The sequence below is a fragment of the Oncorhynchus mykiss genome, chromosome 19, assembly GCF_057628025.1.
Source record: "Oncorhynchus mykiss isolate SJ-2025 chromosome 19, ASM5762802v1, whole genome shotgun sequence".
NCBI lineage: Eukaryota > Metazoa > Chordata > Actinopteri > Salmoniformes > Salmonidae > Oncorhynchus > Oncorhynchus mykiss.
In genome coordinates, this window is record NC_143040.1 from 71,241,260 (window position 1) to 71,254,458 (window position 13,199).

The 13,199-nt window shown below is 41.3% G+C and overlaps 2 protein-coding genes across 3 annotated transcripts; one reads left to right on the forward strand and one right to left on the reverse strand.

The window, feature by feature from the left end:
- Positions 1-137: 137 nt before the first annotated feature.
- gmfb (glia maturation factor, beta) lies at positions 138-7,757 on the reverse strand. Its single transcript, XM_090211663.1, has 7 exons — positions 7,398-7,757; positions 6,234-6,330; positions 5,454-5,503; positions 5,258-5,309; positions 3,984-4,064; positions 3,407-3,480; positions 138-3,180 (listed from the first exon to the last, which is right to left on the reverse strand). The coding sequence occupies exons 1-7, from the start codon at positions 7,398-7,400 to the stop codon at positions 3,109-3,111; spliced, it is 429 nt and encodes a 142-aa protein (XP_090067789.1). The 5' UTR covers positions 7,401-7,757; the 3' UTR covers positions 138-3,108.
- On the forward strand, positions 7,743-10,530 carry lgals3a (uncharacterized). Of its 2 annotated transcripts, XM_036955331.2 has the most exons (5): positions 7,743-7,906; positions 8,236-8,250; positions 8,364-9,443; positions 9,698-9,760; positions 10,040-10,530. In XM_036955331.2, the coding sequence occupies exons 3-5, from the start codon at positions 8,386-8,388 to the stop codon at positions 10,107-10,109; spliced, it is 1,191 nt and encodes a 396-aa protein (XP_036811226.2). In that variant the 5' UTR covers positions 7,743-7,906; positions 8,236-8,250; positions 8,364-8,385; the 3' UTR covers positions 10,110-10,530. The 2 variants fall into 2 exon arrangements, with proteins under 2 accessions (XP_036811226.2, XP_036811225.2); XM_036955330.2 differs by lacking the exon at positions 9,698-9,760 and having other exon boundaries at positions 7,745-7,906.
- The last annotated feature ends 2,669 nt before the right edge of the window (positions 10,531-13,199 follow it).

The following is a 13,199-nucleotide window of genomic DNA, read 5'->3' on the forward strand; positions in this document are numbered from 1 at the left end:
TTTGAGACCCCCTCACCCTGAAAAACAGTTTTATGTAATTAATTGCCATATTATAATCGGACATATATTATAACTAGACACACGTAAGAGATTCAACAAGGTGATTTTGGATATTAATGCAGGCAACAACATTAAACTTATTTTTGTTTTGTTTTATTGGGACAAGTGTATAAAGCATGGAAAAATACAATTATTTCACAAGTTTCACTCACACCATTGGGGTAGCTGAATATGTTACATGTTTGAGACGCTGTTTTGGTTAAGAAAACAATTAATAAAAGCTGTTGATCTGAGAAAGTACAGAACTATTATAGGAAAAATACATCAATTCAGAGCGATCAAGACACTTAATAAGCCACATGATTTTACAAGGATATAGCTATATCTTATTCATGAATGCAGGTTGAAGAATTCTTCCCAAGGCTGATTATCTCCATGTATCAGTTCCAAATGGCAGCCTATTCCCTTCATAGTGCACTATAAAAGCATAGGACTAAGAAGTGCACTATAAAAGCATAGGACTAAGAAGTGCACTATAAAAGCATAGGACTAAGAAGTGCACTATAAAACCATAGGACTAAGAAGTGCACTATAAAAGGGAATAGTGTGCCATTTGGAATACATTCCATATTATCAAAAAAAACAACAACATGTTGATAATTATCAAACTACTGTAGTGTTTAACCTTAACACACTGTCAGCAATTTCCCCCTTGGATTGCCATTTGCATGCATGTTCTCTATATTATTGCTTGTGTCAACTAAAGTACGGCAATTTTTAAAATTCATTATTGGAGGATACATTCACGGTGTAAAACAAAGAACATGCAGTACATACTGACACACTATTGAAGGTTTGTTTGGGATTGTTGTTGTTGTTGTCATAACGCAAACTGTCGGGACAAAAGACACACTGACGAAAGCATGCACTTGTATATGAAAGTAGCTTACCACATCAAAGTTATATATATATATATATTTTTTTTTAGAACAGATTATTAAGCATTTTCATTTTTCACATCGACACTAGCCGATTGCACAATTCAGAGTAAAAACAGGAATGTTCCAGTACAGTTCAGATATACGGACTATGAGGCGATGTTTAAAGCTGTAGTCTTATTTTTGCTTTTCAATGTCACGTTTCAGCAGATGGGAAGACATGTCATAATGTACATCCCAAATGGCACCCTATTCCCTTCTTATAGTGCACTACTTTTGACCACAGTCCCATGGACCCATAGTGCACTATACAGGGGGGAGGGGGGAAAAAAAAAGAGTGTAACTTGGGATGTACACATTGTTTGTTTACATTTTAAATCTGTTCTTCAGAAGAATACTCTGATGGAAAGAGAGACAGCCTTAAGGCATATTATCAGTTTAGATGCAATACACTATATTTTTAGGGTGGTTTCTCAATCATACTGTAGATTAAGACTTGTCCTGGACTAACAGGCATGTTCAATGGGCAAAAGTGTTGTTGTTTTTTTTAAATGTCCAGGACTAGTCTTCCTTGTGCCCAGGAAACTGGTCCTTCAAGTTTTAGTTTTTTTAACGCTTGCTAAAATAAAAGATTTAAAAAAGGCAAAAATATGATTCTCTAATCTCCCAGTGTATTCACATCTGTCCAAGGTTGGGACACAGACGGATGTTTCTAGGGTCGGTTTCCCCAGACACACATTAACTGAGTCTCTATTGAAAAATCGCTTTCTAGTTCAGGACTAGGATTATTCAGCTACGTCTTGACAAACTGGTCCTAAATCAAACGCGAGGTTTCTTTCAAGAATGTTCTCGCCGCGAAAGTAACGCACACCTATTTAGGCGAGGTGCTGGCTCGCGGAGTGGAACACTATAAATAGGATAACAAACTCCAGCTCAGATGCAAAAAAATGTTTTATGTCCAACAGACAAGCTGTCTTCATCAGGGTATAAATCAAAACACGAGGTTTCTTTCATGAATGTATCAATGAAAATCTTTGTAAGCGAAACAGGTGCTCCACTTTGAAGGACACAGTTCAATGGTAAAACTCTTGTCCCAAATGGCACCCTATTCCATATATAGTGCATGACCAAAAGTAGTGCACTATGTAGGGAATAGTGTACCATGACATCACTGCAAAGTCTCACTGAGAATCACAACGATTCTACTCTATAAAAAAAAAGATGAACAGAGATAACCAACTGTCCTTTGTGTCACTCAGAAACAGTCTGCCACTCTCAAGGACGTTAGCTGCAGGCTCTTAAAATGTTACTTATCGACCAAGAGCATCAATGATTCCTTTTCCCAGGGGGATCAACTGCAATAAGAATATATAGATCCAGAAACAAGATGGTGAATTGTATTTTAAGCTGTCCTTTTTTTGAGTATTGTAATTTCGGTTCATATTCTTTGTTGTCATATGGTGTCATATAAACTTCAATCAGTGAGTGAATGTTGTAATAAATGAATGTATTTCTTTATACTGATCTACCTTTCCAAGCAGAGGGAGAAAGTACACACAACACAGTCAAAGCTCCATTGAATTTGGATGTACAAATTCATGGCTATGATTGTGTGATTTTAAGGTCAAAAGTGCGTCAAGCCTGGAGGCACTTCCATCTTGAAAATGTACAAAGAAGAATCAAAGCAATATTGTATCTTCACAACCCAGCGTCCTCCTATTAAGTCATATATTTATGCCTTAATAAACAAATTAAAACAGCTCCCCAAATCACAGATCACCTCTTACTATCAGAACTATCCTTTTGGTTCCAGTAAAAAAAAATAAAAAAAGTGGTTAGAATCTAATCTATCAGGTCATAATTATGTCATTATTAATTATTACTAAACGAGCAAAACTCAAATAAAATGGCCACCGTGACAATTCCTTTCAATTTCCCTTGAATTTTGCTTGTGTAGGACAAGGAAAGCTCTGTCCATCTCAGAAGGAGTGGTAGTGCTAATTTCATTAAGGACACAGGAAACTGGCACATGTTGAGGAGTGGAGGGGGGTGTATGGGAATAGGTACATCGGAGGAGGGAAACGTAAGGAATGATGTAGTTTTTCTTTCCAAGTGTCTCGTTCCACCTCTAAACCCTTCAGTCCATTAGATCACCAAAAACGGCCTGGTCTTAACCGAAGAAGCCCAGCTTCTCTCTCAGCCATTCCTCTGTCAGGTCCTCCGTGTTCCTGATCTCAAACACCTGAGGAAGAAACGAGGAAGAGCCGATAGAAGATTGATAACTGCCCACTATTTTTTCTTTCTTTTTACACAAGAAATAAGTCAACATCTTGAAACCAATTTCATGTAAAACACATAGTAATATCTTTATGGATGCAGCTGTGTTTCAGTACTAGTTGATTAAATAAATACAGATGGCATGGAGCTCCCAAAGACGAATAAATAAATGAAACAGTTAAAACACTAACCTTGGTCAACTGGACAGTTTGCACCAGTTTGTTTTTGCTTCCGGCGTACATCATCTGTTGCTCGGGTTTACATCCTGACAGAAAAATAATAATACTATAAAACCAGAGAAATAGAACGAGGAAGTACAATGATATGTTTCTCTACGGGGAAAAATAATACCCGTTATATGCATGTATTGGCCTATTTTATTGCCTTTACCTCCCTTATCTTACCTCATTTGCACACACTGTATATAGACTTTTTTTCTACTGTATTATTGACTGTATGTTTTGTTTATCCCATGTGTAACTCTGTTGTTGTTGTATGTGTTGAACTGCTGTGCTTTATCTTGGCCAGGTCGCAATTGTAAATGAGAACTTGTTCTCAAATAGCCTACCTGGTTAAATAAAGTTATTTTTTAAAGTATTAAATTAAACATATTTTACTATCCAATAATAGTAAGGTAATCTTAGTTACCATGCCCTCATTGGTTAAAATGGCTGACTGAATTCATCTTTATTTTTACAAGAATGGGCCAACACCTGTTGTTACAGGTATAGTCGCTACAGGGATGTTGAGGACCAGATCTGATCTTACCCACTGGACTGGAGAAGATGAAACAGAGAGGGTAAGAGACTCTCCCGTCATCATGTTCGTACTTGTAGCTGTACACCACAAATGTGCAGAAGGTTAAAGAGAACTTTTAAAATAAGAGAGATTTGACTGTGCTCAGCCCTTTGGGGCAGCAGGGTAGCCTAGTGGTTAAGAGCATTGGACTAGTAACCGGAAGGTTGCAAGTTCAAACCCCCGAGCTGACAAAGTACACATCTGTCGTTCAGTTAACCCACTGTTCCTAGGCCGGCATTGAAAATAACAATTTGTTCTTAACTGACTTGCCTAGTTAAATAAAGGTACAAATTTTAATTTCACTTAAAATCACACATTCATGTCAAATGGGAGAATGTGTTTACGTCCCTGTTAGTGTGCATTTCTCCTTTACCAAGATAATTCAATCCATCTGACAGGTGTGGCATATCAAGAAGCTATTTAAACATCATGATTTTTTTTTACACAGGTGCACCTTGTGCCAGGGACAATAAAAGGCCACTCTTAAATGAGCAGTTGTCACACAACACAATGCCACTAGTCTACATTTTGAGGGAGATGGCATGCTGATTGCAGGAATTTCCACCAGAGCAGTTGCCAGAGAATTTAATGTTCATTTCTCTACCATAAGCCGCTTCCAACGTTGTTTTAGAGAATTTGACAGAACGTCCAACCGGCCTCACAACCCCAGACCAGGTGTAACCACGCCAGCCCAGGACCTCCACATCCGGCTTCTTAACCTGGGGGATAATCTGAGACCAGCCACCTGGACAGCTGATGAAATTGAGGCGTATTTCTGTCTGTAATAAAGCCCTTTTGTGGGGAAAAACTCATTCTGATTGGCTGGGCCTGGCTCCCAAGTGGGTAGGCCTATGCCCTCCTAGGCCCACCCATGGTGGTGCCCCTACCGAGTCATGTGAAGTCCATACATTTGGGCGGCAGGGTAGCCAAGTGGTTAGAGCATTGGACTAGTAACCGGAAGGTTGCAAGTTCAAACCCCCGAGCTGACAAGGTACAAATCTGTCGTTCTGCCCCTGAACAGGCAGTTAACCCACTGTTCCCCTGAACAAGGCAGTTAACCCACTGTTCCTAGGCCGTCATTGAAAATAAGAATTTGTTCTTAACTGACTTGCCAAATTAAATAAAAATAAAAAGGGCCTAATGAATGTATTTCAATTGACTGATTTCCTTATATGAACTGTAACTCAGTAAAATGGTTGAAATGTTTGCGTTCATATTTTTTTGTTCAGTATAGATCAAAGGATATCTGGGCTGTCTTTCAGGCAGCTCATCCTTCAGATCATCAGGAGAAATATCCTAGAATGAGAGAGAGAAGGTATTCAAGGTTAAATATGTACTGTAGGTTCACGCTACATCATACGAGACACTATGAGAGGTGTGTGGATAAAGACACGTATCAACACTGACGTCATCCTAACAATAACCAATCTGGAAACTTACCTCATGTTCTTCATCAAGGATGACAAGCTGCTTGTCCTTGTCAATCTTCACTGAGAAAGAGAAAACACACCCCCCCAACAAATTTTTTTTTAGGAAAAATGTTCCTCAACAGTCAATATGTTGGTCCTTCCCAAGCACTTGGGATGTATGTAGAAGCAACAAAAAAAACAACATTGTCAACTTTAGATTCTTTATGATTAGGAGGATACTGACTGATTTATGATTAGGAGGATACTGACTGATTTATGATTAGGAGGATACTGACTGATTTATGATTAGGAGGATACTGACTGATTTATGATTAGGAGGATACTGACTGATTTATGATTAGGAGGATACTGACTGATTTATGATTAGGAGGATACTGACTGATTTATGATTAGGAGGATACTGACTGATTTATGATTAGGAGGATACTGACTGATTTATGATTAGGAGGATACTGACTGATTTATGATTAGGAGGATACTGACTGATTTATGATTAGGAGGATACTGACTGATTTATGATTAGGAGGATACTGACTGATTTATGATTAGGAGGATACTGACTGATTTATGATTAGGAGGATACTGACTGATTTATGATTAGGAGGATACTGACTGATTTATGATTAGGAGGATACTGACTGATTTATGATTAGGAGGATACTGACTGATTTATGATTAGGAGGATACTGACTGATTTATGGTCAAAGGATACTGATTTATGATTAAGAGGATACTTACTGAGTTGTGATTAATAGGATACTTACTGAGTTGTGATTAATAGGATACTTACTGATGATAGCAGCATTGTTAGTCTCCTTCCGGAAGCGGAATTCCCGTAGCTTTTTAACTAGGTCTCCATCAACGTCACACACAACCAGTGATTCACTCTAGAAGTAATGGATAGAAGGAAAGGAAAGCCTTCATAAAGCCTCTCAAGAGTTGAGAGTGCTGATCTAGAATCAGTTATGCTTTTGATGATAATAAAATTTGATTACGTAGACAGGGGAGACCTGATTCTAGATCAGCACTCCTACTCAGAGATGCTCAATGAATATGGGGGCCAGGAATAAGAATTGTCATGTCTCATTTCAAAGGAGATCAGATCCCTCTAACACATGATTGGGAACTTTTAATGACAGCCTACAGAATAATTATTGAGATGGTCATTAGATATAAAGATATATCTCTGAACTTGCAAATTCTATTAACTTGTGATACATTTTTGCGATCAATGATCTGACCACCAGCCACACCTGATAATTGATGTGTCTTGGAATGAGCAGGGATCTTCATTTACGTAACATTTCTGAATCATTATTCATGATGGGTTAAATTCCTTTGTTCAATGGCCTACTCTGGATGTGATTTGACAGGTAACAGGAAATAACGACGTGCACCGATTGAGCAACTACAGGGTTATACAAATATTTTAGTACTCTCAAATATGAGAGATGCGCATCCCTGACAATGCCGAGTTTAATTTGTCTTGAAGCCAAGTTTAGCTAGCTAACTAGATAGGTCTCGAAAACTACAGGAAATGCGAATCTAGCTAGATAGCTGGCTGGCATGCATTTTGTACACAAAGAGCATAAAATCTGATAGAATAGTCAAGGCACTTTGACGATCTGAAATGAGCTAGTTTCATCGAGTAGCTAGGGTAATTACACGGGAATTTGATGTGGCTAACTTTCTCAGACAATGCATGGAGTTATCCGTTAACCAGCTAGCTAGCTAGCTAGCTAGCTATCTATGCTCCATATCGTGACATGTTGCAGTATATCACATCGAGCTGGGTGGAACAACTGCATATTTAATTAAAAACAAGCGAAACTCATTTCGAATTAAAAAGAGGCGATTATGCAGACAGAGGATCTCAAACGGCTGCAACTTGAAAATAATCTCTGGCTAAATACATTTTAGTAAGGTTTTTCAACCCATCTCAGGAACAACTTACCATTTTTCCCTGAAGCGCAGACTCAATTGATCTGTCTAGACCGGAGGAGGGCAGTGCAGAACAGTATTTTTTTTCGCCCCCACATAATCTTGTGACTCTGATCTGACCAATCCCCGCCCCCACACCAATTTAAAATAATTTATTTGGGAATATTTTTTCGTATCACATCATACTAGTACTAGTTGAATTTTTACTCATACAAATTTGAGAGAGAAAGGGTAAGATGTTCTTTTATTTTAAAAAAAAATGAAAAAATGTTTTGTCATCTTCCTTTGCCCGACTGCAATCTAAGAAAAATGTCTGTGACTCTGGAACGCACCCATTCGGTTCCAACCCCGTTTCCTTCCGCCCCATGTTGACGTCATATTCTAGGCGTGAGTGCAGACGGTACACTTCCTTTATTCCAGGAGTTTTTTGTACAGTATTATTTGTAATTTTTATCTCTCAACTGGCAAATTCTTGTTGTTTCTAACTTTAGAATTAGTTAAAGACGTCCCTCTTTTGTCGAGGTAATGTTGAAAAGCCTAACATACTTTAAAAACATTTCTTTATTGTACTTTGATCGTTTGAGCAGCATAAACATGTAGAATCAGTTGGTAGCTGGCTAATGTTTGCTAGCTAATGTTAGATAATGTTAGCTGTACATCGAGCCATCTAGCTTTCTACATGTGAACAACACTAACCAGCCTGCAATCCAGTTTAATTTAAAGTTTATAGGTAGCTTGTGATATCTTAACTATGTTGCTATTTACTTCAGGCTGTTATAACTAAAGTAGCTAATAGGCTATAATAGGTTATGCTTCAGACCTAACAACTTTACCCCCCCATTACCTTTCAGGACATGGATTTCTCGGTGAGTTAGCTACTTTTATTAATCACGTTTATTATCAAGGTATGCCTGTTTTAAGATGGTAAATGTGTTGGTGTAGATCATGGTAGCAACCTCCCTTTTTGTCTTGTATGTAGCTGGCAGATGCCATAGCTGACGATGTCCCGGGCCAAGCTGAGAAAGCGGCTAACCCCAACCCAGCCGCCCCCAACGCCCCTCCGCCCACTAACCCAGGATGGCCTGGTGCGGCCCCCGGAGCCCCCACACAGCCCTCTGCTCCTGGGGGATTCCCTGGGGGGCCACAGTCTGGTCCAAGGGCCCCAGGGCAGTTCCCTGGAAGTCAAGGACCCTTCTCTTCCGGTCCCGGAGCACCAGGGCAGTATCCTGGAGCTCCCTCTGCCCCTGGTGGGTTCCCACCCGGCCCAGGGGTACCGGCACAGTACCCAGCTGGGCCTGGAGCCCCGGGACAGTGCCCAGCTGGGCCTGGAGCCCCGGGACAGTACCCAGCTGGGCCTGGAACCCCGGGACAGTACCCAGCTGGGCCTGGAGCCCCGGGACAGTACCCAGCTGGACCTGGAGCCCCGGGACAGTACCCAGCTGGACCTGGAGCCCCGGGACAGTACCCAACTGGACCTGGAGCCCCGGGACAGTACCCAGCTGGACCAGGAGCTCCGGGGCAGTACCCAGCTGGGCCTGGAGCCCCAGGACAGTACCCAGCTGGACCTGGAGCCCCAGGACAGTACCCAGCTGGACCAGGAGCTCCGGGACAGTACCCAGCTGGACCTGGAGCCCCAGGACAGTACCCAGCTGGACCTGGAGCCCCAGGACAGTACCCAGCTGGACCAGGAGCTCCGGGGCAATACCCAGCTGGGCCAGGAGCTCCGGGGCAATACCCACCCGGGCCTGGAGCACCTGGACAGTTCCCTGGAGCCCCCATGCAGTACCCGTCTGGACCCTTCCAAACTAGCCCCGGAGCACCAACAGGACCCTACCCCAATGTGCCTTACCCAGGAGCCCAGCCTGGTGGGGGGATGTATGGGCCTGGAGGTCCAGGAGCTGCCTTCTCTCCTGCAGGAGGCACCTTCCCTGGTGGAGCCTTCCCTCCCATCCCCCCTGGATCATGGGGTCCTCGCGGTGGTGGAGGCTTCCCTTCCCAGCCCGGCCACCCAGGGCCCATGGGACCATACGGGGGGCAAGCAGCTCCAGGAGGCATGCTGGTGAGTAAATACATGCTTTTAAAATACCACACGTTGCTGCTTGCTTGCTTGCTTCCTTCCTGGTGCACTTCTGTCCTAGTCTTGACCGGAGGATCTGTGTATACGTGGTGTGGCTCTTTTTTTTTGGGGGGGGGGGGTTCTTGCCTCGTTTTACCTTCCTGATTTCGCAAGCTTACATTAAGCGCAGCAGTCAGGATGGTGGATCAGAGATTTGCTGCAGGGCTGTAAAAATGGTGTTTGTCTCCTAAAAACAGCACTGCAATAACATTATACTGGTCTGAGGTGTTTTCTGCAGGGCGCAAACCGCAAAAGACAAGGCAAGGCAAAACAACAGAACATTTACAGTAATATCGTAATGTATCATTTACAGTAATATCGTAATGTATCATTTACAGTAATATCGTAATGTATCATTTACAGTAATATCGTAATGTATCATTTACAGTAATATCGTAATGTATCATTTACAGTAATATCGTAGTATAATTTACAGTAATATCGTAATGTATCATTTACAGTAATATCGTAATGTATCATTTACAGTAATATCGCAATGTATCATTTACAGTAATATCGTATGTATTCTTGTCTTTCAGCCCAGACATAATATACCATATCCACCACATTTTTGAAAGCACTGAACTCTTCAGATTTTCAGTCAGATGAGGACACCAGCCACAGAAAAAAATCACCTTGTGGTTTGGTTTAAGAACTACAAGAAAGCAGCAGCATCATGTATTCAGTTGAAGAGGTTTTTACTAGCTAATACCTGGGGGAGGGGGGGGGGGGAAGGGAGGAGGGGGGGGGGGGGGGGGGGGGGGGGGGGGGGCAATAATGTTTGCTGTCATTCAAGTGCAATACATAGCCTCGGCTTTTTGTGAAACATCACATTTTATATTAGTTCACTCTTAAACTTTCATCAAAGTCACACTTATCTTTTATAATAACATTTATTTTCTACTTTCTAAAAAAAAAAAAAGCCAAACATCATTTGGGTAGTAATCGTCCTGTACTTGTGTGTTTTGCCAACGTTGATAAAATGTCCAATTGTGTTAAATATTTGAAATAAAGAATTCTATCACTTGTGTTCTGATTATAATTTTTTTTTCTCTTTTGCATCGCAGTGTTTAAAGAAGTAGTTTGGGATGTATGGCCGGTTAAGTTAAATTAATCAAGAGGTGATGCTATATATATATATATATATTTAATTTAATATATATATATATATATACACAGGTGGTACCACTGGTTGAAGGAAATGACGTTTCAACTCATCCAGTTAATCCTGTTGAGACTCGGCACTATTAGGCTCATGTAGAGTGTCAGGTTCTGTTTTGTTTGGTGTAGGGCGTAGTGGAGACTTCTTAAGGGAGGGAGGGGGGGGGGGGGGTGACTCATTTTTCCAGTGGCGTTTGGAATGTAGGCGAGGTTCTAGAGTTAGCCAACATAGTCGTTTCATTACTCATCATGAGAGAATTTATTATTATTTTTTTATCAATAAGGAAATGTTTTGAATTTGTCAGGAAGCTTGATTTGTATTTCTTCCTTAAGGATGTATCTACTATGTCTTAATTATAACTAAGTGACAGTGTTAGTGGCAACACTGGATAGTGGTCAATTTCTCTTGAAACCTGATACAATGTCACTTAATAAAGCTCATATATTCAATATTCTTACCAATTCTTTATCCAAACCTCTTTTATTAATATTGAAATGTGTACTTATTAATATGGAAATGTGTACTTATTAATATTTTAATGTGTACTTCTATTGGATCTGTTGTTGAGAAAGGCAATTTCTATTAGTTTTGTCTTTTTAATGAAACATACAGTATATATATATATATATATATGTAACACATGTAAGCCCTTTACTATTGTCCTTCCAGAACCTGTACTGTTTATGCACCATCAGCTTCAGCCAGTGCCCTACGAACTGCCTCTCCCTGCTGGCATAATGCCCAGGCTACTGATCACTATAGTAGGGGAACCCAACCCCGGAGGGGACCGGTAGGTACTCACACTACTACACTAGGCCACAGGATTCATTAATCCGTTCATTCTCCCCTTTAATTTATCCATTTAATTACATATGTTCCAGTAATGCTGAGACAGGGTGTTTTCACATATAGTCCTCCTATAGAAGGTCTGATCTGTCCTCCTGTAGAAGGTCTGATCTGTCCTCCTGTCTGATCTGTCCTCCTATAGAAGGTCTGATCTGTCCTCCTGTAGAAGGTCTGATCTGTCCTCCTGTAGAAGGTCTGATCTGTCCTCCTGTCTGATCTGTCCTCCTGTAGAAGGTCTGATCTGTCCTCCTGTCTGATCTGTCCTCCTGTAGAAGGTCTGATCTGTCCTCCTGTAGAAGGTCTGATCTGTCCTCCTGTAGAAGGTCTGATCTGTCCTCTTATAAAAGATCCGATCTGTCCTCTCATAAAAAGATCTGTCCTCTCATAAAATATTTGATCTGTCCTCTTATAAAAGATCCGATCTGTCCTCATTAAAGTGAACTCGAGTAAATTATTATATTTTTCCCCCCAATTTCGTGGTATCCAATAGTTTTTTTTTCGTAGCTACTATCTTGTCTCATCGCTAAAACTCCCGTACGGGCTCGGGAGAGACGAAGGTTGAAAGTCACGCGTCTTCCGATACACAACCGAACTGCTTCTTAACACAGCCCGCATCCCTACCGGCCAAGCCCTCCCTAACCCTGATTGTGTGTCGCCCCACGGACCTCCCGGTCGGTTACTACAGAGCCTGGGCGCGAACCCAGAGTCTCTGATGCACAGCTGCACTGCACTGCAGTACAGCGCCCTTAACCACTGCGCCACATATTTTTTGTGTTCACAATGAATGCTCTTCCCTTTGGATGAGGATTCAAATCTATTTGCCAGTTCACTTCACCTATTTTGTGGGTCCTAATCCTCTTTGCATTCGCATTGCTATGTTTAGAAAGGAACCCAGATTTTTTTTTTATAACATTCACTCAATGCACTCTTGGGTTTTTATAAAGTGCAGGACAAGCCATTTCATCAGAACGTGTTATCGGACAGCTAGACATGCACTACATGACCAAAAGTATGTGGACACCTGCTCGTTGAACATCTCATTCCAAAATCATGGGCATTAATATGGAGTTGGGCCCCCCCGTTGCTGCTATAACAGCCTCCACTCTTCTGGGAAGGCTTTCCACTAGATGTTGGAACATTGCTGCGGGGACTTGCTTCCATTCAGCCACAAGAGCATTAGTGAGGTCATGCACTGATGTTGGGTGATTCGGCCTGGCTCACAGTCGGTTTTCCAATTCATCCCGAAGGTGTTTGATGGGGTTGAAGTCAAGGCTCTACTGGCATTTCAAGTTCTTTCACACCGATCTTGACAAACCATTTCTGTATGGACCTCGCTATGTGCAAGGGGGCCATTGTCATGCTGAAACAAGAAATGGCCTTTCCCAAACTGTTGCCAAAAAGTTGGACAGTATAAATAGCAGAATAATAACTGGAGATTAAATGATGCTTTAATTGAAAATGATACACCCAATGTAGGCACCTGGCCCTTTAAGAGCTATAATAGGCTATTGGCCCTTTAAGAGCTAGACTAGGCTACTGGCCCTTTAAGAGCCAGAATAGGCTACTGGCCCTTTAAGAGCTAGAATAGGCTACTGGCCCTTTTTAAGAGCTAGAATAGGCTACTGGCCCTTTAAGAGCTAGAATAGGCTACTGGCCCTTTAAGAGCTAGAAATTATTTTGTACCCTATGTT

Excerpts from the sequence above, each read along its gene's own strand:
- gmfb (XM_090211663.1), bottom strand. Across the intron at positions 4,065-5,257 it reads GCCTGAAAGACAGCCCAGAT|TTGTGGTGTACAGCTACAAG; the intron begins ATCCTTTGATCT and ends CCTTCTGCACAT. Across the intron at positions 3,481-3,983 it reads CATCTTCTCCAGTCCAGTGG|GATGTAAACCCGAGCAACAG; the intron begins GTAAGATCAGAT and ends TTTTTCTGTCAG.
- lgals3a (XM_036955331.2), top strand. The coding sequence starts at position 8,386 with ATGTCCCGGGCCAAGCTGAGAAAGCGGCTAACCCCAACCCAGCCGCCC. Across the intron at positions 9,444-9,697 it reads CAGCTCCAGGAGGCATGCTG|CACTGCAATAACATTATACT; the intron begins GTGAGTAAATAC and ends TCCTAAAAACAG. Across the intron at positions 9,761-10,039 it reads CGCAAACCGCAAAAGACAAG|CCCAGACATAATATACCATA; the intron begins GCAAGGCAAAAC and ends CTTGTCTTTCAG.